The 18,200-nt window shown below is 35.0% G+C and overlaps 2 protein-coding genes across 2 annotated transcripts in view; one reads left to right on the forward strand and one right to left on the reverse strand.

The window, feature by feature from the left end:
* LOC136031730 (vesicular glutamate transporter 1-like) overlaps positions 1 to 18,200 on the reverse strand; it is a gene marked incomplete at its 5' end in the record, with an annotated part of 404,579 nt that overhangs the window by 120,288 nt on the left and 266,091 nt on the right.
* The window catches only part of LOC136031722 (phospholipase A and acyltransferase 3-like), a 51,064-nt gene continuing 50,391 nt past the window's right edge, over positions 17,528 to 18,200 (forward strand). The window contains exon 1 of the mRNA XM_065711427.1: positions 17,528 to 17,645. Within this exon, the coding sequence (XP_065567499.1) occupies positions 17,581 to 17,645 (65 nt within the window). The 5' untranslated portion in view covers positions 17,528 to 17,580. The remainder of the gene's footprint in view (positions 17,646 to 18,200) is intronic.

An 18,200-nucleotide genomic window follows, 5' to 3' on the forward strand; every position in this document is an offset into this window, starting at 1 on the left:
AGTCAACACACAAACAAACAACTTATTTTATATATATATATATATATATATATATATATATATATATATATATATATATATATATATATATATATATATATATATAGAAGATAAGGGGGATTCGTCTTCTTGGCAATACCTTGCTCTCTACACTAAAGTTTTATTTTGTTCCATTTCTTTAAGAATGACTCCTGAATCACAAAGGCCGTTTAATTAGAATAAATAGCTCTTTCGAAATTGCTAAAAAAATACTTTAGCGTAAAGAGCGAGGTATTGAGGAGGGGATGAAAAGTCATGTTTGGGGTTAGGGATATGTGTTTAAATTATTGCAGTTTTAATTTTGGCTCACCGTACATGAATGATTAAAACGAAATTTGCATATTAATTTTACTTTTTCTGTAGACTGGCTTAACGAGGATATCTAACATCTTACCAACTTCCAACCCACAAAGAACCTCAAACCCACTTCAACTGTTCATTATCTTGTTCATGTTGTGAGCTCTATTTTAAAAACTACTGATATCTACTTAGCCAAATTCAATTTCTAAAAGCTTTTCAAAAGGCGATTTCACGCTTTTCACGATTTTCAAAAAGCTTTTGACCTTGATCGTCATCAGCAGAAATTAAGTTCAGCTATATTGTTTTTTTTTTTTTTTTTTTATTTGTTTCATGCTGTTTACTTGGGTCCGGCACGAGTTTTTATAATCCAAACTATCATTTAGAATTTTTCTATTTTAATATTAAAACCACTGTTTCAAAAGTAGAAGCCAAGAATGAAACCATGACGGCACAGTGATCAGACACATCATTTACAAGTATACGTGGTATATGGGTCCTAAAACTCCACTTCATATTCATAAAAATATTATCAATAAGCCTCTTACTAGTTACAGTACATCCTTGTGCAAATACTAATAGATGGGAACAAACTATGACTCAATATACTATCACAGAAATAGGCGAGAATCTACATCATCCTTATTTAAATCAACATTAAAGTCCCCCATAAGCACACATGGATAAATTGAAACCGGTAACTTCTCCAATTGCTCCTCCAACAATTCCAAAAACCGGCAAAGGTGAGAAGATGGGGACCTATATAGAATAACTAAATAAATACTACAACACATCAGCTTTATTTCCAGTACCATGCTCTCAAACAATCACTACATGATAAACAGACAAATCCTCCCTTACCTTAACAACCAGGTCCGACCTAACAAAGGCACCCAAGCTGCCATGCCTCTGCTGATCCCCATTTCTCCTGAGAAATTATAACCATTAACATAGAGCAGTACTTCATTTGAAGATTTCAAGCCCATCTCATCTAAAATTTGAGCATCCCTACCAATTCAAACTAACTCAGACAAATATGAATACGGGCTGTTTACCCCCCTACAATTTAATTGAAACACAAACAAATCATTTTTACGCTGAATACCTTGACAAAATATCAACTCACTAGCGAACATACACATAGATGACTCAGTCCTCTCCATATTACTCTCGTCATTAAAACCTTCTCGCAACACAACATCTAACCTAGTATAAAAATCAACGAGGTTTTTCTCAAGTAGTTCAATTTTTTCCATAATGTTCATAACCATTTTTCCCACACAAACATCTTGGTAATCCCAGGGCACTCCTAAACCATACTATCTTCAAAACGAAAAAAAAATATTTTTATAATCACTAAACTATTCATTATATAAAGATTCCCAAGAACCGTGGATAACACCAATATTAGATCACAGCCCATTTAAAATGGTTGCGACAGACCTGCATCATAACACTAATCAATTACAAATAAGTTTCACAAAAATAAAGACATGATTTTTATCCCTCATTTCACCCCACCAAGAAACAATCTTTACTGTCCAGTTTCCAAATCAACCCCACCGTATTTACGTCTTAAACTAAGAAGCTTACGTAGCTTCGGTGTCTCATCAAGGTAGAATTTATCCAGCATTTATTATATGTATTAATTATACCAGGATTCCCAAGAACCGTGGATAAAACCATTATTAGAACACAGCCCATTCAAAATGGTTACGCCAGACCTACATCGTAACACTTATCAATTACAAATGAATTTCACAAAAATGAAAATAGATTTTTATCCCTCATTTCACTCCACCAAGAAACAACTTTTACTGTCCAGTTTATCCCACCCATATTAAAATTACACTTATATTAAAAATGCACCCATAAATAAAATTATCCTCATAAAACCCAACCAGATCATCAACCCAACCCCACAAACCCGCCAACCAAATCAAACCCAACCTCCCAACCAAGCCAAACCTAACAATAACAACTATCTTAACCTAGTCTAGCTTTAGCTAACCTTACCAAACCTAACAACTACTACAACCTTTTCCTACCTAACTAGCCAATCCTAACCTAGCGTAGCCTTAATCATCCGTCCCTTCCAACCCTAGCCTAACTTCTATTACTACTACCTAACCTATTCTAACGTAACTTAACCGAGCCTAGCCTAACTCACCCTAGCCTAACTTAACGACAACATCTACTACTATTACTACTGTCTAACTTATTCTAACTTAACCCAGCCTAACCTATCCTACCTGACCATCCAACCCTATCCTAACTTAAATTTACCTTGCCAAACCTAACTAACCCACCAGCTTAAGCCCCAAGCCCTGAGCCACATATATCACACCCCGCCCTTCCAATCACAACCACCCACCAACCTAATCACAACCACCCACCCACACCCAACCTACCCCACTTAGCCCACAAAAACAACTAATACTACTATTAATACTACCTAATAGCAACAACAATTACTATTGTTACTCTATTATTGTTGCATCCTTACTTATCCTGACTTAAACTAACCAATCCAGCAAAGACGTCAATCAAATCACAACCACCCAGCCTACCTGGCCTATCCTAATCTAACAACCGCAACAGCAACTACTACTATTACTACTTAGGCTAACCTTAATCATCCGCCCATTTTACCTAACCTAACCGAGCCTATTCTAGCCTAACCTAACATCAATAATTGTTACTACTACCTAACTTATCCTAGCTTAACCTAGTCTAACCAAACCTAACCTACTCTACCTGACCTACCCTAGCTGACCAGCCAACTCTATCTAAACTTAATTTTACCTTGCCTAGCCTAAGCAACCCACCTGTCAAAACCCATCCTAACCAAACCACCTACTTAGTCCTGTCCTATACTATCTAGCCTAACAAATCCTAACCCAGTCTAACCTAACAACTGCTACTAATTAATCTAACCTAATTAAACCCAGCCTACCCAACCCTAGCCTACCCACCCGCACAGCCCCATCTTAACCTAACTTAATCTAGCCTAACCTAGCCTTACCTAACCTAAAATGCCACCCATCTAATCCCATTCTAACCTAGCCTACCCACCCGTAAAACTCCACCCTAACCTAGCTTAACTTACACAACCCACCCACATAACACTCACCCATCTACACCTAACCACCGATCCAACCACGGGCACCCATACACCCAACAATAAATGCCACACCTAACTAGTCATACTGTACCGATCCACCCAGCCACACACAGATACCTACACACACTTAAGCCACACAATAGAAACAATAAATAAAACAAAACGAAAGAGTAAAAGAAAAAGAGAACAAATTCGGTAGATATTGCAGCCCCAAAAGCTGAGCTTGTGGGAGTTTAATCAATACAGCAACATTACAAAAAAGACAACAAAGACAGTAAATAACACAACAGATAATAAAACTAAGACAACATCCACAGGTACAACTCTAATTCAACAATGTACAAAAAATGAAAGAGTAAAACGAAAAAAAGAACAATACGGCTGATATTGCAGTTTCAAAAGCTGAGCTAGTTGGGGGCTTAATCAATGCTACAACATCAGAAACAAAACAACAAAGGCAACAAATAATACAACTAAGAAAACAAAAAGTACGACAAAGCACTATTATAGCAACATTAAAAATAATACGACACGGCAACATCACTAAATTACGAGTAATTCAATACAGCAATATTAAAAATAAGACGAGTAATACAAATAAGACAACAAATAGTCAAACTAAGCATTATTACACCAACTTTACAAATAATACAATACAGCAACGTTATGAATAACTCAATACAACATTATTACAATTAAGACAACGAATAATAGAACTAAGACAGCTAATATTTGCGTGTAGAACCTGACCCTAGCACATCTACATATCGAACTGAACACTCGGATTTTACGTATAGGAATGGACACTGCAATATTCACACGGAGGACTTACAATCGGGTACACACATACACAGTTTACATTGCATTTTTTACATATAGAACTTAATGCTGGAATATTTATAGTAAAACGAATCCATCACTATCTTCGTCTTCGCAAACTGAAAGATTAAGTATGTCTTGAATCTCGCAAGGAATTACAGGATTAGCAAGAAAAGTTCTGTAATAGTTTCTCGCCTTCTTTAATAGTGCATCAACATCCATATTCCCGGCGAGACGGTTGAAGTACTGTAAAATATCATTCTCATCTAATTTTTGATCCATAATATTTGATTTTTCTTTATTAAAGATGGCAAGGGCAAAAAGTACATCAAAATTTCTTGGAAGAGAACGTGGAGGTATTTGTTCCCCTGGTGCTGGAATACACGCAAAGAAACAATCCCAAAGTCGCAGAATTTCCTCAAAAACAAATTCACGTTGAAACAGCACCATCAAATGCTGATGATAAAATTTGAAATCATCACAGTTATTTGATTTAAGATATTTATAAAACTTAGGATCTGTGAACTTCAACAATCTAGCCAAATCTTTCAATCGTTTGATCTGATGAAATTCCTCTAAATCAAAATTATTCCTCCAAACCGTCATAACTCGACTAAAACACCAAAATGCCGCCGTTTCATCCTCGATTATTTTTAATATGACGATAAGTATGTCTGACATGCCTTGATAATAGCCAAAACTATAGTTATACATTAAATAGGTCATTAAAATATTATAAGAGGTGTCCGCTATGTCATCATTGTCCAAGAGTCGTCGTAAATCGATCTTAATGACTGTCTTGTATTTATCATATGAAGATAGTTTCTTCTCTGCCTGATCATCCAAGGAAAGCCATAGTTTCTTGAGTTCCAAATATTCTTCTCCAAGTTTTTTGCGACGCTCATCACGCTCAGCGCTGGGTGCATTCCAAAAATCGTAGCCTAAAAGGAATTCCCAAGCTTGTCTTCTGCAGTCATTTGCTAATCCTCTTTTGTAAATTTCACATCTTAAAGCAAGAGAATTTTCTTCTGATGTTCCTACGTTGGAAAAATAATTTTCAAATTCTTCTTTACTAACGGGTGGTTGAACTAACTGTTGAGAGTCACAATCAGAAGGAATCGAGTCAAGATGTTCATCTTTTTTTTTAACTCTTCTCGCCAATCTACGTATTTGATTAGGTATTTTCATTATAATATTTCTTAAGCCTCTAAAAAGACGACACATATCTTATTATTTATACATATAGATTGCTTTATTCATACTTTATTGTACTGGCACTATTCACTCAGCTCAAGAGTTTTCACATTCATAAAAAATTTTGAATATAATATCTTGTATTTTAACTCGGTCTATGCTTTCATAAGATAATGAAGAATTTTTTGCATCTTAAAGCCCATTGATGTTTTGTAATTAACCATTGAGTTTCACTACGATGTGGGAAATACAATGCAAATCATACTAATGGCAGTCGAAGCTGAAAAGGAAAGCTTCAATCTATATATATAAAAATAAGTTGTCTGTGTGTTATGTCTGTTACACTATGTCTGTTACGCCAGATTATATCTTCTATATATATAAAAGAAAACAAACTAAAATGTAAAAACTGGGAATTGGATAAATACGGCGATATGTATTTACGTCTGAAAAATAAGAAGAAAAAGAAAACTGAAAAAAGAAAAACGGTAAAAAAACTAAAAAAAACTAAAAAGAAAAAACTAAAAAAAATAAAAAAATAAAAAAAAGAAAAAACCTAAAAAGAAAAAACGTAAAAAAATAAAAAAGATAAAAAACTAAAAAAAAACTAAAAAAAGCTAAAAAACTAAAAAAAAAGAAAAAACTAAAAAAAACTGGAAATTGCACAAATATTTCAATATATTTTGACAATAGATTAAAGTAATTCGAAAACCTTAAAACAGATACCCCAAATTTTGAGGTTTAATATAAATTGTTGGAGCTTTAGCATGCTTGGCACGTAAAGATTTTTCCAAGTGTCAATGTTAGAATGAACATTGACAAATTGAAGAAAACAAATCAATAAAAAGAAGAAACTAAAAAAAAGAAAAAACTAAAAAAGAAAAAAAACTAAAGAAGAAACTGTATCTATAACTATAAAAATAAGTTGTATATATGCATGTTTGTTTGTTTGTGGGTTTGCATTTGACGTCATTATAAGTATATAAGGCTTTGTATATGACGTCATTATAAGATGACACTACAGACCGGGACACCAGGACACAAATGACGACCGGGACACAGGGAATATAAATGACGACCGGGACACTCAAAGAGAAATTACAGACCGGGACACAAATGACGACCGGGACAGAGGGAATATAAATGACGACCGGGACACTCAAAGAGAGATTACAGACTGGGATACCGGGACACAAATGACGACCAGGACACAGGGAATATAAATGACGACCAGGACACAGGGACACAACTACAACGGGGATGCCGGGGGCACAGCGGGATATATAAATGACGACGGGAACACAGGGAATGTTCGATTAGCAATCACCATCAACAAAGCTCAAGGGCAATCGTTAGAAAAATGCGGTATAGATCTGAATACGGATTGTTTTCCCATGGACAATTATTATGTTGCATGTTCAAGAGTTGGTAAACCTGACAATCTATTTATATGGACAGACAATGGGACAGCAAAGAATGTTGTATATTTGCATGTTTTACGTAGTTAAAAACATATATATATAGATATATATATCTATATTCACAGGTGGGACACAGGGACACAACTACAATGGCGCGTAACTAATATGGCGCGTAACGACTTACGCGCGCGGGGGGGGCTTGGGGGGGGGCGCGAAGTGCCCCCACCAACTAGGTGTTGGGGTGGCGCGAAACGCCACCCCAACAGCTAGTTAAGTATAGAAAACATTAGCGTGTTATTACCCATGGAAACCATGGGTACCATGGAAACAATGGTATATACCAATATACCATGGGTATATTACCCATGGAACCCATTTGTTCATGTCAGACCTAGGTTTGCTTATGCAGATGATTTTTCACTGCTCTTACAATACCGTTGTCTTTTTTGCATTTATGATGTGACCCCTATTCCCAAGAAAGTCAAATCAAAACTCAGTGCTTGGCTTATAGTGCCAATTGGCCAATATGTTGCCAGTGCCAATATAGTGCCAATTGGCTTTATAGTGCTCAGTGCTTGGCTTATAGCAGTCTCAAATCCATTCTGTAAACTTTTTGAGGTACTTTTTGTTGATGAGTTAAAGAAGTGTAGCGTTCCGCCATATCAGTTGTATTTTCAGGACAAAATAGGGTGTTTTGATGCACTTAGTGCTGTAGCTTATGCTTTGATGGAAGGTAAACTAACTGGAGAAAGTCTCGCTCAAGCAGAACAGGATGTTAGGCATATATCCAACTTATTAGTCCGTAGAGCCATGCTTCTAAGCACGGCACGGCATGTTCATCGTTCTTTTGTTCGCACATTCTAAGATTTATGTTCGTAATTTAAAATCTGCATTAAAATTAAACATCCACTTTGATTACAGCTCACCAATTGCTCCAATTTAATTAATGTTCCACGAAACACACTTGATTGTCCCTTTTGCCTACCGAATGATCTGGATAGTTTTGGTTTTGCTTATAAAGGTACACGTCAGGTTGCTATCATTTTGCAAATGCCAGTTGAACTACTTATTTACTTTGATCTTCCGACTTGGCCATCTATAGCTTGAACCAGTTTGCTGCTGGTTTTCCAGAAGAAAAGTGTGGTGCGTCTTATGGCTCAGTTGTTCAAAATAAAAATGTTTCAACCAAATAATTCTCGCAAAACTGTATAATTAAAGTTGAAAGTGTGACTCAGTTGTTCTATGTTGGATAGGTAATCCCTAATAGTTGTTTCGTCAAACAGCGGGTAGATTTTTTGTTCCCGTTTTTTTCCCGTCTTTTTCTCTGTTGTGTACTCCGTCTCTGTGCACCTTCTGTGTTGTTTGACACGTTAGAAATTAATAAATTAGCCATATTTTTAACCAGCCTAATAATAAATCAGTCAATGCCAAACGATAAGATAATCGAACTGCCTCAAATCCTCAAAGTTTTGAGAGGAATTGACATCCTTCTGACCCTCTTTCTGGCTGAACCACTGCCTCAGAAAAGCTACGTAGCCGCGGAAACTACAATAAAAGCAAATAACGACCATACATACCAAAATTATTGGTGTAGAAATAAAAGAAACGCAAGCTTGAAGACGATTCAAATATGAGTTATTCATAAAATTAGAATCGGGCTTTGTCTCTCCTCTACTTGCTTCGACTGTGGCTGTACTAGCCAAAAACATCCATTAAGTGAGCCTTTTTATCGGTGAATAGTGGTCTGCAAAGAAGCGTCAGGGGGATTAACCACCCCCTTTCTTGCACATGTGATTGAAAACAATATAGAAATGGCTAATGATCCTTTAAACAATGAGAAGTAGATGCATATTTTACCAAAAATACGACTAAAAAGAACTAAAGGTAGCTTAAAAATAACTAAAAAAATAATAAAAATAGGTTATGTGAATAAGTTCAGGCTTCTGATCAGGGAGGTGCGCAGAGGGAAAGTGGGGAGGTCAAGAAACATAATGCTCCAAGTTCTTACATATATAATTTTTATCTCTATAATAATTGAATTTACTCAATTGTCAGATTTGACTAGTTTACTCTCGGCTGAAGGGCTTTTAATTTCTCAAGAAATCAGAGCAATACAAAAGATCACATTTGCCTCCGAGTGAGTCCTTGGCCAAACATAGTAAGTGGGCTCTTAGCCTCCTGAAATATATAGTAAGCACATCTCCTTGTTGGACAGAGGTCATAACAGGTTCACACCTTAGAAAGGAGGGTTGCTGAGAATTTGTCTTTGTGGGTACTGAAAATTTACATGATAATGGATTTATAGACGACGATTCTTTAATGGTCCTTCAATGTCCTTTAATCGCCTTCAAGATCCAGACGCGATATTGAAAATACATGCATGCATTAGTGTTACTAAAATATGGTTAACATATGGCTAGTGACCTGCAAATAATATGAAGAAATGACCCTGTGTTTGTTTTTCTTTTCTTAGTATCAATGAATAGGCTTTACAGTCCTATGATATTTGTACCAATTGATAGTTGCTTTGTCAAGAAACGTATGTTTAATACTTCAGTTAAATTGTTATTTATTTTTGTTATTAGTAAACAACATAACTAAACTATCACCTACTTTACTGTTCGTGACAAAACAGCTAGCAGTTGATATGACATCATACCACTGTCAAATTCTATTATTGTTTTAGCGGTATCTGTAACTTAATAAAGGACGAAGGAAGACCCATACTAACCAAAAATCAAGCAACGCTTTTTAAAACAAATGGCAAGTTTGAAAAAATAACCTTTTCTACTTGATTTGCAGTTCTTGGTAACGAACTGTAAGTAAGAAACGATCCAGCTCAATAGTAACCGAAACTCTAAAAAAAATGTTTGGATATAATGCCTTCTAAGTTTTCAATCCTTGGTCATCTGTCACAAATATAGGATCACCTTTGAAGAAAATGTACACTTCCCCTGACCATTTCTCCTAACTCTAAATAGAGAGTAAAATAGCAAGGCCTTACGGGCTGCTCAATCTGCATCAGTACCGTGCAAATACCCTGACAGTCCTTATGTTACCCACAACAGAACCAAGCCAAATTGTGAAGTTCGAGCGAAGAAGTTTTAGTTGTCATTGCCAAACGCACTTCCCCAGCAGCTGATTCTCACCTAGCTTAATTGATTTTTAGTAGGTAATCTATAGTTACAAGATAAACTCTTCCATTCAATTCTCAGAATTAGGGGTGTCAGAAATACCTATACGAGGTTACTACAAAATTAATGTCCGCTTCCACCAGCAGTATTCCTTCTAAGAGTGTTTTTGACTGTTGGTCAGCTAGTCACTTCAAAACTAATTTTTAAGTGGGGCCTTCAAAGGAATAATTAGTACGAAAACAGTCTTTTTATTTATTTTTTAAATTAAAAAATCCAACGAGCACTTTTTGGATGCGCTATATAATTGCCTTATTTAGTTACATACAATTGCCTATAATGGCCTTATTTAGTCAAATTTATAAAGAGGTATGAAATATAAAATAAGTTTATAAACGAGGCCATAACTAACTCTCTATGATGTCGAGGTATCCGGCCTAGCGTTTCCGTTAAAAAAATATCACCCAAATTGTACTTTTAGTATACTATGTAGCACTTCATGATGACATAATCGAGTCTAATATAAAAAAAAGATAAGACTCAAGACTTAGCTTTTATGAGTCCTTCAACAGCTGTCTATGATGTTTCAGTGCCTTAGTAGTGACGAAGAAAACAAATAAGTGGACATATCACTGCTGCCCTTGTAAAGGAGTAATTTTTCTTGTTGTTCAATTGCTGGTGGGGTGTAATTTTTCAGTATACGGTTTCTACAGTGGTAATTCAAAGGGTGTACTTTTTGATTCAATAAGACATTATTTTCAAATCAAATGAAACTGAATTACACTGAAAAGACACAAGAGTTAGCTTTTTTGGACCCTTAAACAGCTCTCTAGTTTGACTCTTTCTCTTAACTCTACATTTTAAAACAGTAAAAAGCTTTAGCGTAAAGAGCGGGGCGTTGAGGAGGAAAAGCCCCTTTCATATACGGAGTAATTTCTGTTCGTTTTGAGTTTTAATGTCGCTCCTTACTTTCATTTAAAGAAACTTTTTTTTGTTTAATTTCTGGACGTTTTTGAATTAATGCATTTTTTGATCTTGGCTCTCCGCGCATAAATAATTAAAACGAAATTTGCATATTAATTTTTTTGGGCTAAATGGCTCTTTCATAGTTTTAATCGGAAGATTTTGAGAAAAAAGGAGCGAGAGAGGAGGCCTAGTTGCCCTCCAATTTTTTGATTACTTAAAAAGGCAACTATAACTTTTAATTTTTTACGAACGTTTTCATAAGTAAAAAATATACGTAACTTATGAATTAACTTACATAAGGAAATTCCATATTCGCATGTTTTTATTGCGCATATGAGGGGGCTCACCCCTCGTCGATACCTCGCTCTTTACACTAAAGCTTAAATTTTGTCCCAATTCCTTAAGAATAACCCCTGAATCACAAAGGCCGTAGAATAAATAGTTGAAATTACTAAAAATACTTTAGCGTAAAGAGCGAGGTATTACGAGGAGGTAAACCCCTCATATGCGTAATAATTTCTGTTCGTTTTAAGTTTTAATGCTGCTCCTCACTTTCAGTAGAAAAAAAACTTTTCATATTTTAAATAATGCTAGATAATCCTGCGCCCCCTCCATTGAAAGTCTCTTCCCCCATGAGAGGTTCCTCCATGGAAAGATCCTCCCACGTAACCCCCCTCCCTCGAATCTCCCCCAAACCAAAAAATCCCCCCTGAAAACCTATGTACACTTCCCAATAACCATTACTATATGTAAACACAGGTCAAAGTTTGTAACTTGCAGCCCCTCCCACGGGGACTATGGGGGAGTAAGTCGTCCCCAAAGACATAGTTATTAGGTTTTTCGACTATGGTGAATAAAATGGCTATCTCAGAATTTTGATCTGGTGACTTCGGGGGAAAATGAGCGTGGGAGGGGGCCTAGGTGCCCTCCAATTTTTTTGGTCACTTAAAAAAGGCACTATAACTTTTAATTTCCGTTACAATGAGCCCTTTCGCGACATTCTAGGACCACTGAGTCGATACGATCACCCCTGGGAAAAAAAACGAAAAAAAAAACAAAAATTACAAATAAACACGCATCCGTGATTTGACTTCTGGCAAAAAATGCGAAATTCCACATTTTTGTAGATAGGGGCTTGAAACTTCTGCAATAAGGTTCTCTGATAAGTTGAATCTGATGGTGTGTTTTTCGTTAAGATCGTATGACCTTTAGGGGGTATTTCCCCCTATTTTCTGAAATGAGGCAAATTTTCTCAGGCTCGTAACTTTTAACGGGTAAGACTAACCTTGATGAAACTTATATATTTAAAATCAGCATTAAAATGTAATTCTTTTGATTTAACTATTGGCATCAAAATTCCATTTTTTAGAGTGTTGGTTACTATTGAGCCGGGTCGCTCCTTACTACAGTTCGTTACCACGAACTGTTTGATTAAATAAAAAAAAACTAGTTTTTTTAACTGAAAGTAAGGAGCGACATTAAAACTTAAAACGAACTGAAATTACTCCGTATATGAAATGAGTTGTCCCCTCCGCAATCCCTCGCTCTTTACGCTAAAGTTTTTAATTGTTTTAAAAGGTAGAATTGTGGCAAAGAGTCAAACTTTATCGTAAAGAGCGAGGGATTAGGGAGGGGACAGCCCGTTTCATATACGGAGTAATTTCTGTTCGTTTTAAGTTTTAATGTCGCTCCTTACTTTCAGTTAAAAAAGTAGTATTTTTTATTTAATTTCTGAACGTTTTTGAATTAATGCATGTTTGATTTTTGCTCTCCGTACATAAATTATTAAAATGAAATTTGCATATTAATTCTTTTTTTAGCTAAATGGCTTTCTCTTAGTTTTGATCAGACGATTTTGAGAAATAAGGGTGGGGAAGGAGGCCTAGTTGCCCTCCAATTTTTCGGTTACTTAAAAAGGCAACTACAACTTTTAATTTTAACGAACATTTTTATTAGTAAAAAATATACGTAACTTAAGAATTAACTTACGTAACAAAGTTTTATATTCTTATATTTTTGATTATATATATGAGGGGGTTTGTCCCCCGTTAATACCTCGCTCTTCACACTAAATCTTAAGTTTTGTCCCAATTCTTTAAGAATGACCCCTGAATCAGAAAGGCCGTAGAATAAATAGTTGAAATTACTTAAAATGCTTTAGCATAAAGAGTGAAGTATTTATCTCATCCTAAATACCTCGCTCTTTATGCTAAAGTATTTTTAGAACCCCTCATATGCGTAATAATCTCTGTTCGTTTTAAGTTTTAATGCTACTCCTTACTTTCCATTGAAAAAACTTTTTCATGTTTATATTTTCATTTTTTTTTAATAGTAATGTTAGAAAATCCTGTGCCCTTTTCATTAATTTTCTCTTCCCCCATGAAATATTCCTCCAAGGAAAGATTCTCCCACATAGCCCCCTCCCCTCAACCCCACACCCAAACCAAAAAAAAAAATCCCCCTGAAAATGTCGGCACACTTCCCAATAACCATTACTGTATGTAAACATTGGTCAAAGTTTGCAGCTTGCAGCCCCTCCCCCAGGGACTGTGGGGGAGTAGTTCATCCCCAAAGACATATTTATTATGGTTTTCGACTATGCGGAACAAAATGGATAGCTCAAAATTTTGATCCGTTGACTTTGGGAAAAATGAGCGTGGGAGGGGGCCTAGGTGTCCTCCAATTTTTTTGGTCACTTAAAAAGGGCTCTAGAATTTTTGATTTCCGTTAGAATGAGCCCTCTTGAAATACTCTAGGACCACTTGGTCGATACGATGACCCCTGGGAAAAAAAAAACAACATACAAATAAACACGCACCCGTGATCTGTCTTCTGGCAAAAAATGTGAAATTCCACATTTTTGTAGATAGGAGCTTGAAACTCCTACTATAGGGTTCTCTGATACGCTGAATCTGTTGATGTGATTTTCGTTAAGATCCTATGACTTTTATGGGGTGTTTCTCCCTATTTTCTAAAATAATTTCTCATTTACATTCTAATAAGCCCCTTCCAAATTGTATCCGGCCATCCCTTTCATAAATGCCTTATATACCATTGGGGCACATTTAAAACATTTGGAGGCCCGTGCATCCCATTCCAACTGAGGGTCCTAGTGCCCAGTTTGACTGGGCCCCTAGTCTAACCGAACCTCCGGTGGGAGGCGGAACGAGAAATTCCAGGCGCTTATTACCTAATGGTTTTGTTTACTTTTGACTTTTACATAATAGAACTTGTTAGACTCCGCTAGTTAAGCAGAGAATCCTCGGTAACAACTGAAAAGGGGGGGGGGGTACACATGTGGGTGTTACGTAATGACAATGTACACGTGGTATGTTGCATAATAATTTAAGAAATTTATTTTATTTCAAAACGTTTTTCTCGGGAGACCTTTATTAACTAAAGATTCTTGTCCACATTACGATTCCAAAAGGATCCCTCATCAATGAAATGGACCCATACCCATCTGGACCATGAAACCCTTTGTAATATTTTTATTCAGGAAAGAGATTCTACGAAATAGCCCATTGCTTGCAAGGAGAATCCCCTTTTGGTGCACACTAGAATGCTTGAATGAATTGCGTGTTCCCATATGATTGCAATAATTGCGGAAAATTCATTGCTAGAAATTGCTTTTATTTGACGTACACCTACTTGTTAAATAATGTTTTAGAGAGTGCTATCAGATAATAATACTCTCAAAGATGAAATGAATACGAGAGCACCATTATGGCTACAACATGTTACACCTTAATACATGATCAAAAGTTTTTCCTTTTCTTCTTTACTACACAGAATTTTACAGTTGTATTAAGAGCACTCTTGAATGAGCCGTTCGAAAAATCATAACTAGTGCTTAGAAATCCACATGAATTCATAAGAATCAGGGTCATTCGTAGAACTTCAGACCAAACCATAGACATCAAAACCAATCCAAAGTCTAATCCAATCAAAAGAAAAATCTACCCATGGTTTTTGGAGGCCAATTTGCCAGAAACTTTGATTCTGGAAAAGTTTTTATACCATTAAGAAATTAATTAATTAATTTCAATATTTTCAGGACATTGGGATTCAAAAAGACTCTTTAAGGATACTGGAAAGAATGAATAAAGAAGGAATAAATACATAATAATAGCTGAAGGTTTTGAAAGATTGTAACGTCAAACTTTCATCTGAAATTTTATAAGTTGCAATTTTCTTAATGATGTCTTTTGCTTAGCTGCAGCCTCATAAGAAGCTGCGGCGGTTTTTTTTTGTTTTTTTTTTTCCTTTTTATTATGTGTAAATCTCTATTCTAGTTTTGACTTATTTGGTTAAAGATGAACTTTCAAAAGGGACAATAAAATTAGGTAATTCTATGTACAAAATTAGGATATGTTTCGTCTTAACAAAAGTAAGTTCGTTCAATGAAATAAGTTGGTTTCATGCTCTGTAGAAGCCGTCATCTACAAGGGTTATTTTTTAAAATATAAATACTTTTTTGGAACATATTCAGATTGCAAATCATAAGTTGAACCAAAAAAATTCAGTCCAAATTTTCCGGTTTGAATTCTTGACACATAGTGAGAATTGAAAAGAGAATATGTGCTTGTATATCCCCAGAATGTAAATAAAACTTAGTTCCTTCAAAAAATTTGTAGTATTCAAAAGAATATCCTACGTCATACTTTCTAAAATTTTTTAGCCTATTGTTCATGAAGTAATGATGTTGGCTGTTGTAAGAAACAGTTGTAACTAAGTAGGCAAAGCAAGCACAAATCTTTATGTAATATTACTAATTCAATCGAAATTTGATTCAATGAATTAAAATCAAGTAGTTTGGGCATTCATCAAACCATGATTAATTGCAGAAAAAGCCAAGACAGATAGTCCGAGTGAGTGAGAGGAAAATCTGGGATAAGTCCTTCTTAGGATTGTATAAAAATGATGTCACTGTTAAGAGACACCTGACAGACTATAAGCGGCTATTGAATTCCTGTGTTATTTTGAAATCATTTTTTTGTGGAATCATTTTTTGTGCGTAGCTGCAAGGTGCACCGTCTTTGCTCGTCTGTCTTCAATTCCTTTAAAAGTGTTTTCAAAAACTTTACTTGCTGAAGCAAGCTTGTTCAGAAAATTTGATTTTTAGAAATAAAAAAGAAACTAAAAATAGAAGGTAACTTATAAAATTAATATGAATTTCCTTGTCATTATTTCTCAACTAAAGACTTATGATAGATATTGTTCAATAAACATCAATTGGCTGTTTGGATAAATGTCTTAATGAATCATTAGCGTAACACTGCCTTTAAATATACATCACCATCTCTACAAGTACCTTCAAAACCCGTTTCATGTTATTTCAACGTTACAGGATAAACGTTAAAACTTCTAAACGTTACAAAAACGTCACCTTTTCTAAACGTTACAGGGTAGGCTCATTAGACATTCGAATATATACCTTTTGTCTTTTTCTCATTATTTCTCAACTAAAGACTTATGATAGATATTGTTCAATAAACATCAATTGGCTGTTTGGATAAATGTCTTAATGAATCATTAGCGTAACACTGCCTTTAAATATACATCACCATCTCTACAAGTACCTTCAAAACCCGTTTCATGTTATTTCAACGTTACAGGATAAACGTTAAAACTTCTAAACGTTACAAAAACGTTACCTTTTCTAAACGTTACAGGGTAGGCTCATTAGACATTCGAATATATACCTTTTGTCTTAGCGCCCAGGAAAAACTGACTGTTTTTTAAAGAAAGTTAAGAATAATTATTTGTTCGCTTAACATGAGCTCAAGACGACCATCAGATTGAAATTAAACACATTTATTTTCCTTGTTGCTGCTATGAACACTTAGAAGCAAACTAACCGAAAAAAATCTTTTGAATATTGCTAAATGACCCTTTAGCTAAAAAAGGTTACAGTAGTCGATAGTTTCTCTTTTATTTGTGGGAATTTCTGTTGGTTTAAACTTTAAATTGATTATCCATTTTAATACCTATTCAGTTTAGGTTTAATTCTGACTGGTCACAACAATTTATTTGTTTAAGTTAGACCGTGTCTTTATCCTGCTCATGTTAGGGTTTAATATTGCTCTTTAGTTTTTTCACAAATTTGTATTGTTTAGTTGACATGGAAGAATCCATCCTTTCATATATGTACAATCATAAGTTAATATTGTGTTTTAAATGGAATTCCTTTGAGTTTCAATTGCATATATTACGTCTGGCACGGGTCTTGTCAATTTTTAAACAGTCATGCGACCGGAGGAAGATGTCACAAGTAGCATGCTTGTTTAGATCACTTGGTCTATACCACGGGCAAGAAGTATGTAGCGCAGTACTTCTTCAAAACACTTCCTGCCTACACTTCTTTTAAAATTATATAATTCTATTATGACAATACTTCTTCAGTATACTTCTATTATGACAATACTTCTTGTTTTTGATCTATACTGTACGTCAAATTTAGAAAAAAATTGTATTGTTTTTTATTTTTTATCTTTAAACGTCATCTATATTTTACTTTTTAGAGCTACCGCCACTTTCCACATAGACCTTAAAAGCGTAGAAAAAAGAAAGAAAAATTATCTGTAATATGTATCCTCAAAAATCAGCTAAATATGAATCGTTGGATTCCATATCGAGGCTTAAAAGTAACAGGTAAAGTGATACTATTTTAGGTAAAATTCTAGTTAATTGACTTCTTGCCATCTCGGAAAGGGTTTAGGTTAGGAATATGAAACTTTCAGGGATTGGTCTACAGGCTAAAATTGGTCCTGGGAAGGTATTTTAAAGTACCAACCTCCAGTCTTTCTCCCTCTAGAGGGCCTTTTGAAATTTGCCTACATGACAGGTCTATACCTATTGAAATTTTGACAAAACAACAATTTACCTTAATTTTCAGTTACTAGTTGCCTTTTTTTCTGCTTTTAGTTCTGAAAAATGCAATTCCTGTTATTTGAGTAGAATTTTGAGCCATATCAATATTTTTTTTCCAAATTTAGGAAGTATATTTGCATATCTTTAAAACCTTATAAAATGGGATTAAGCAAATTTAGGCTATTAAGCTGAAAACAATTTTGTTGTACTTCAGTTAAGCAGAAAATCTATTTTGCAAGGTTATACTTTTATACCACACATATTTTTAAAGATCATCAAAGGTCAGGCCCTCTAGAGGGAGAAGGAATAGAGGTAGGTACTTCAAAATACCTTCCC

The sequence above is a fragment of the Artemia franciscana genome, chromosome 10, assembly GCF_032884065.1.
Source record: "Artemia franciscana chromosome 10, ASM3288406v1, whole genome shotgun sequence".
Lineage (NCBI taxonomy): Eukaryota > Metazoa > Arthropoda > Branchiopoda > Anostraca > Artemiidae > Artemia > Artemia franciscana.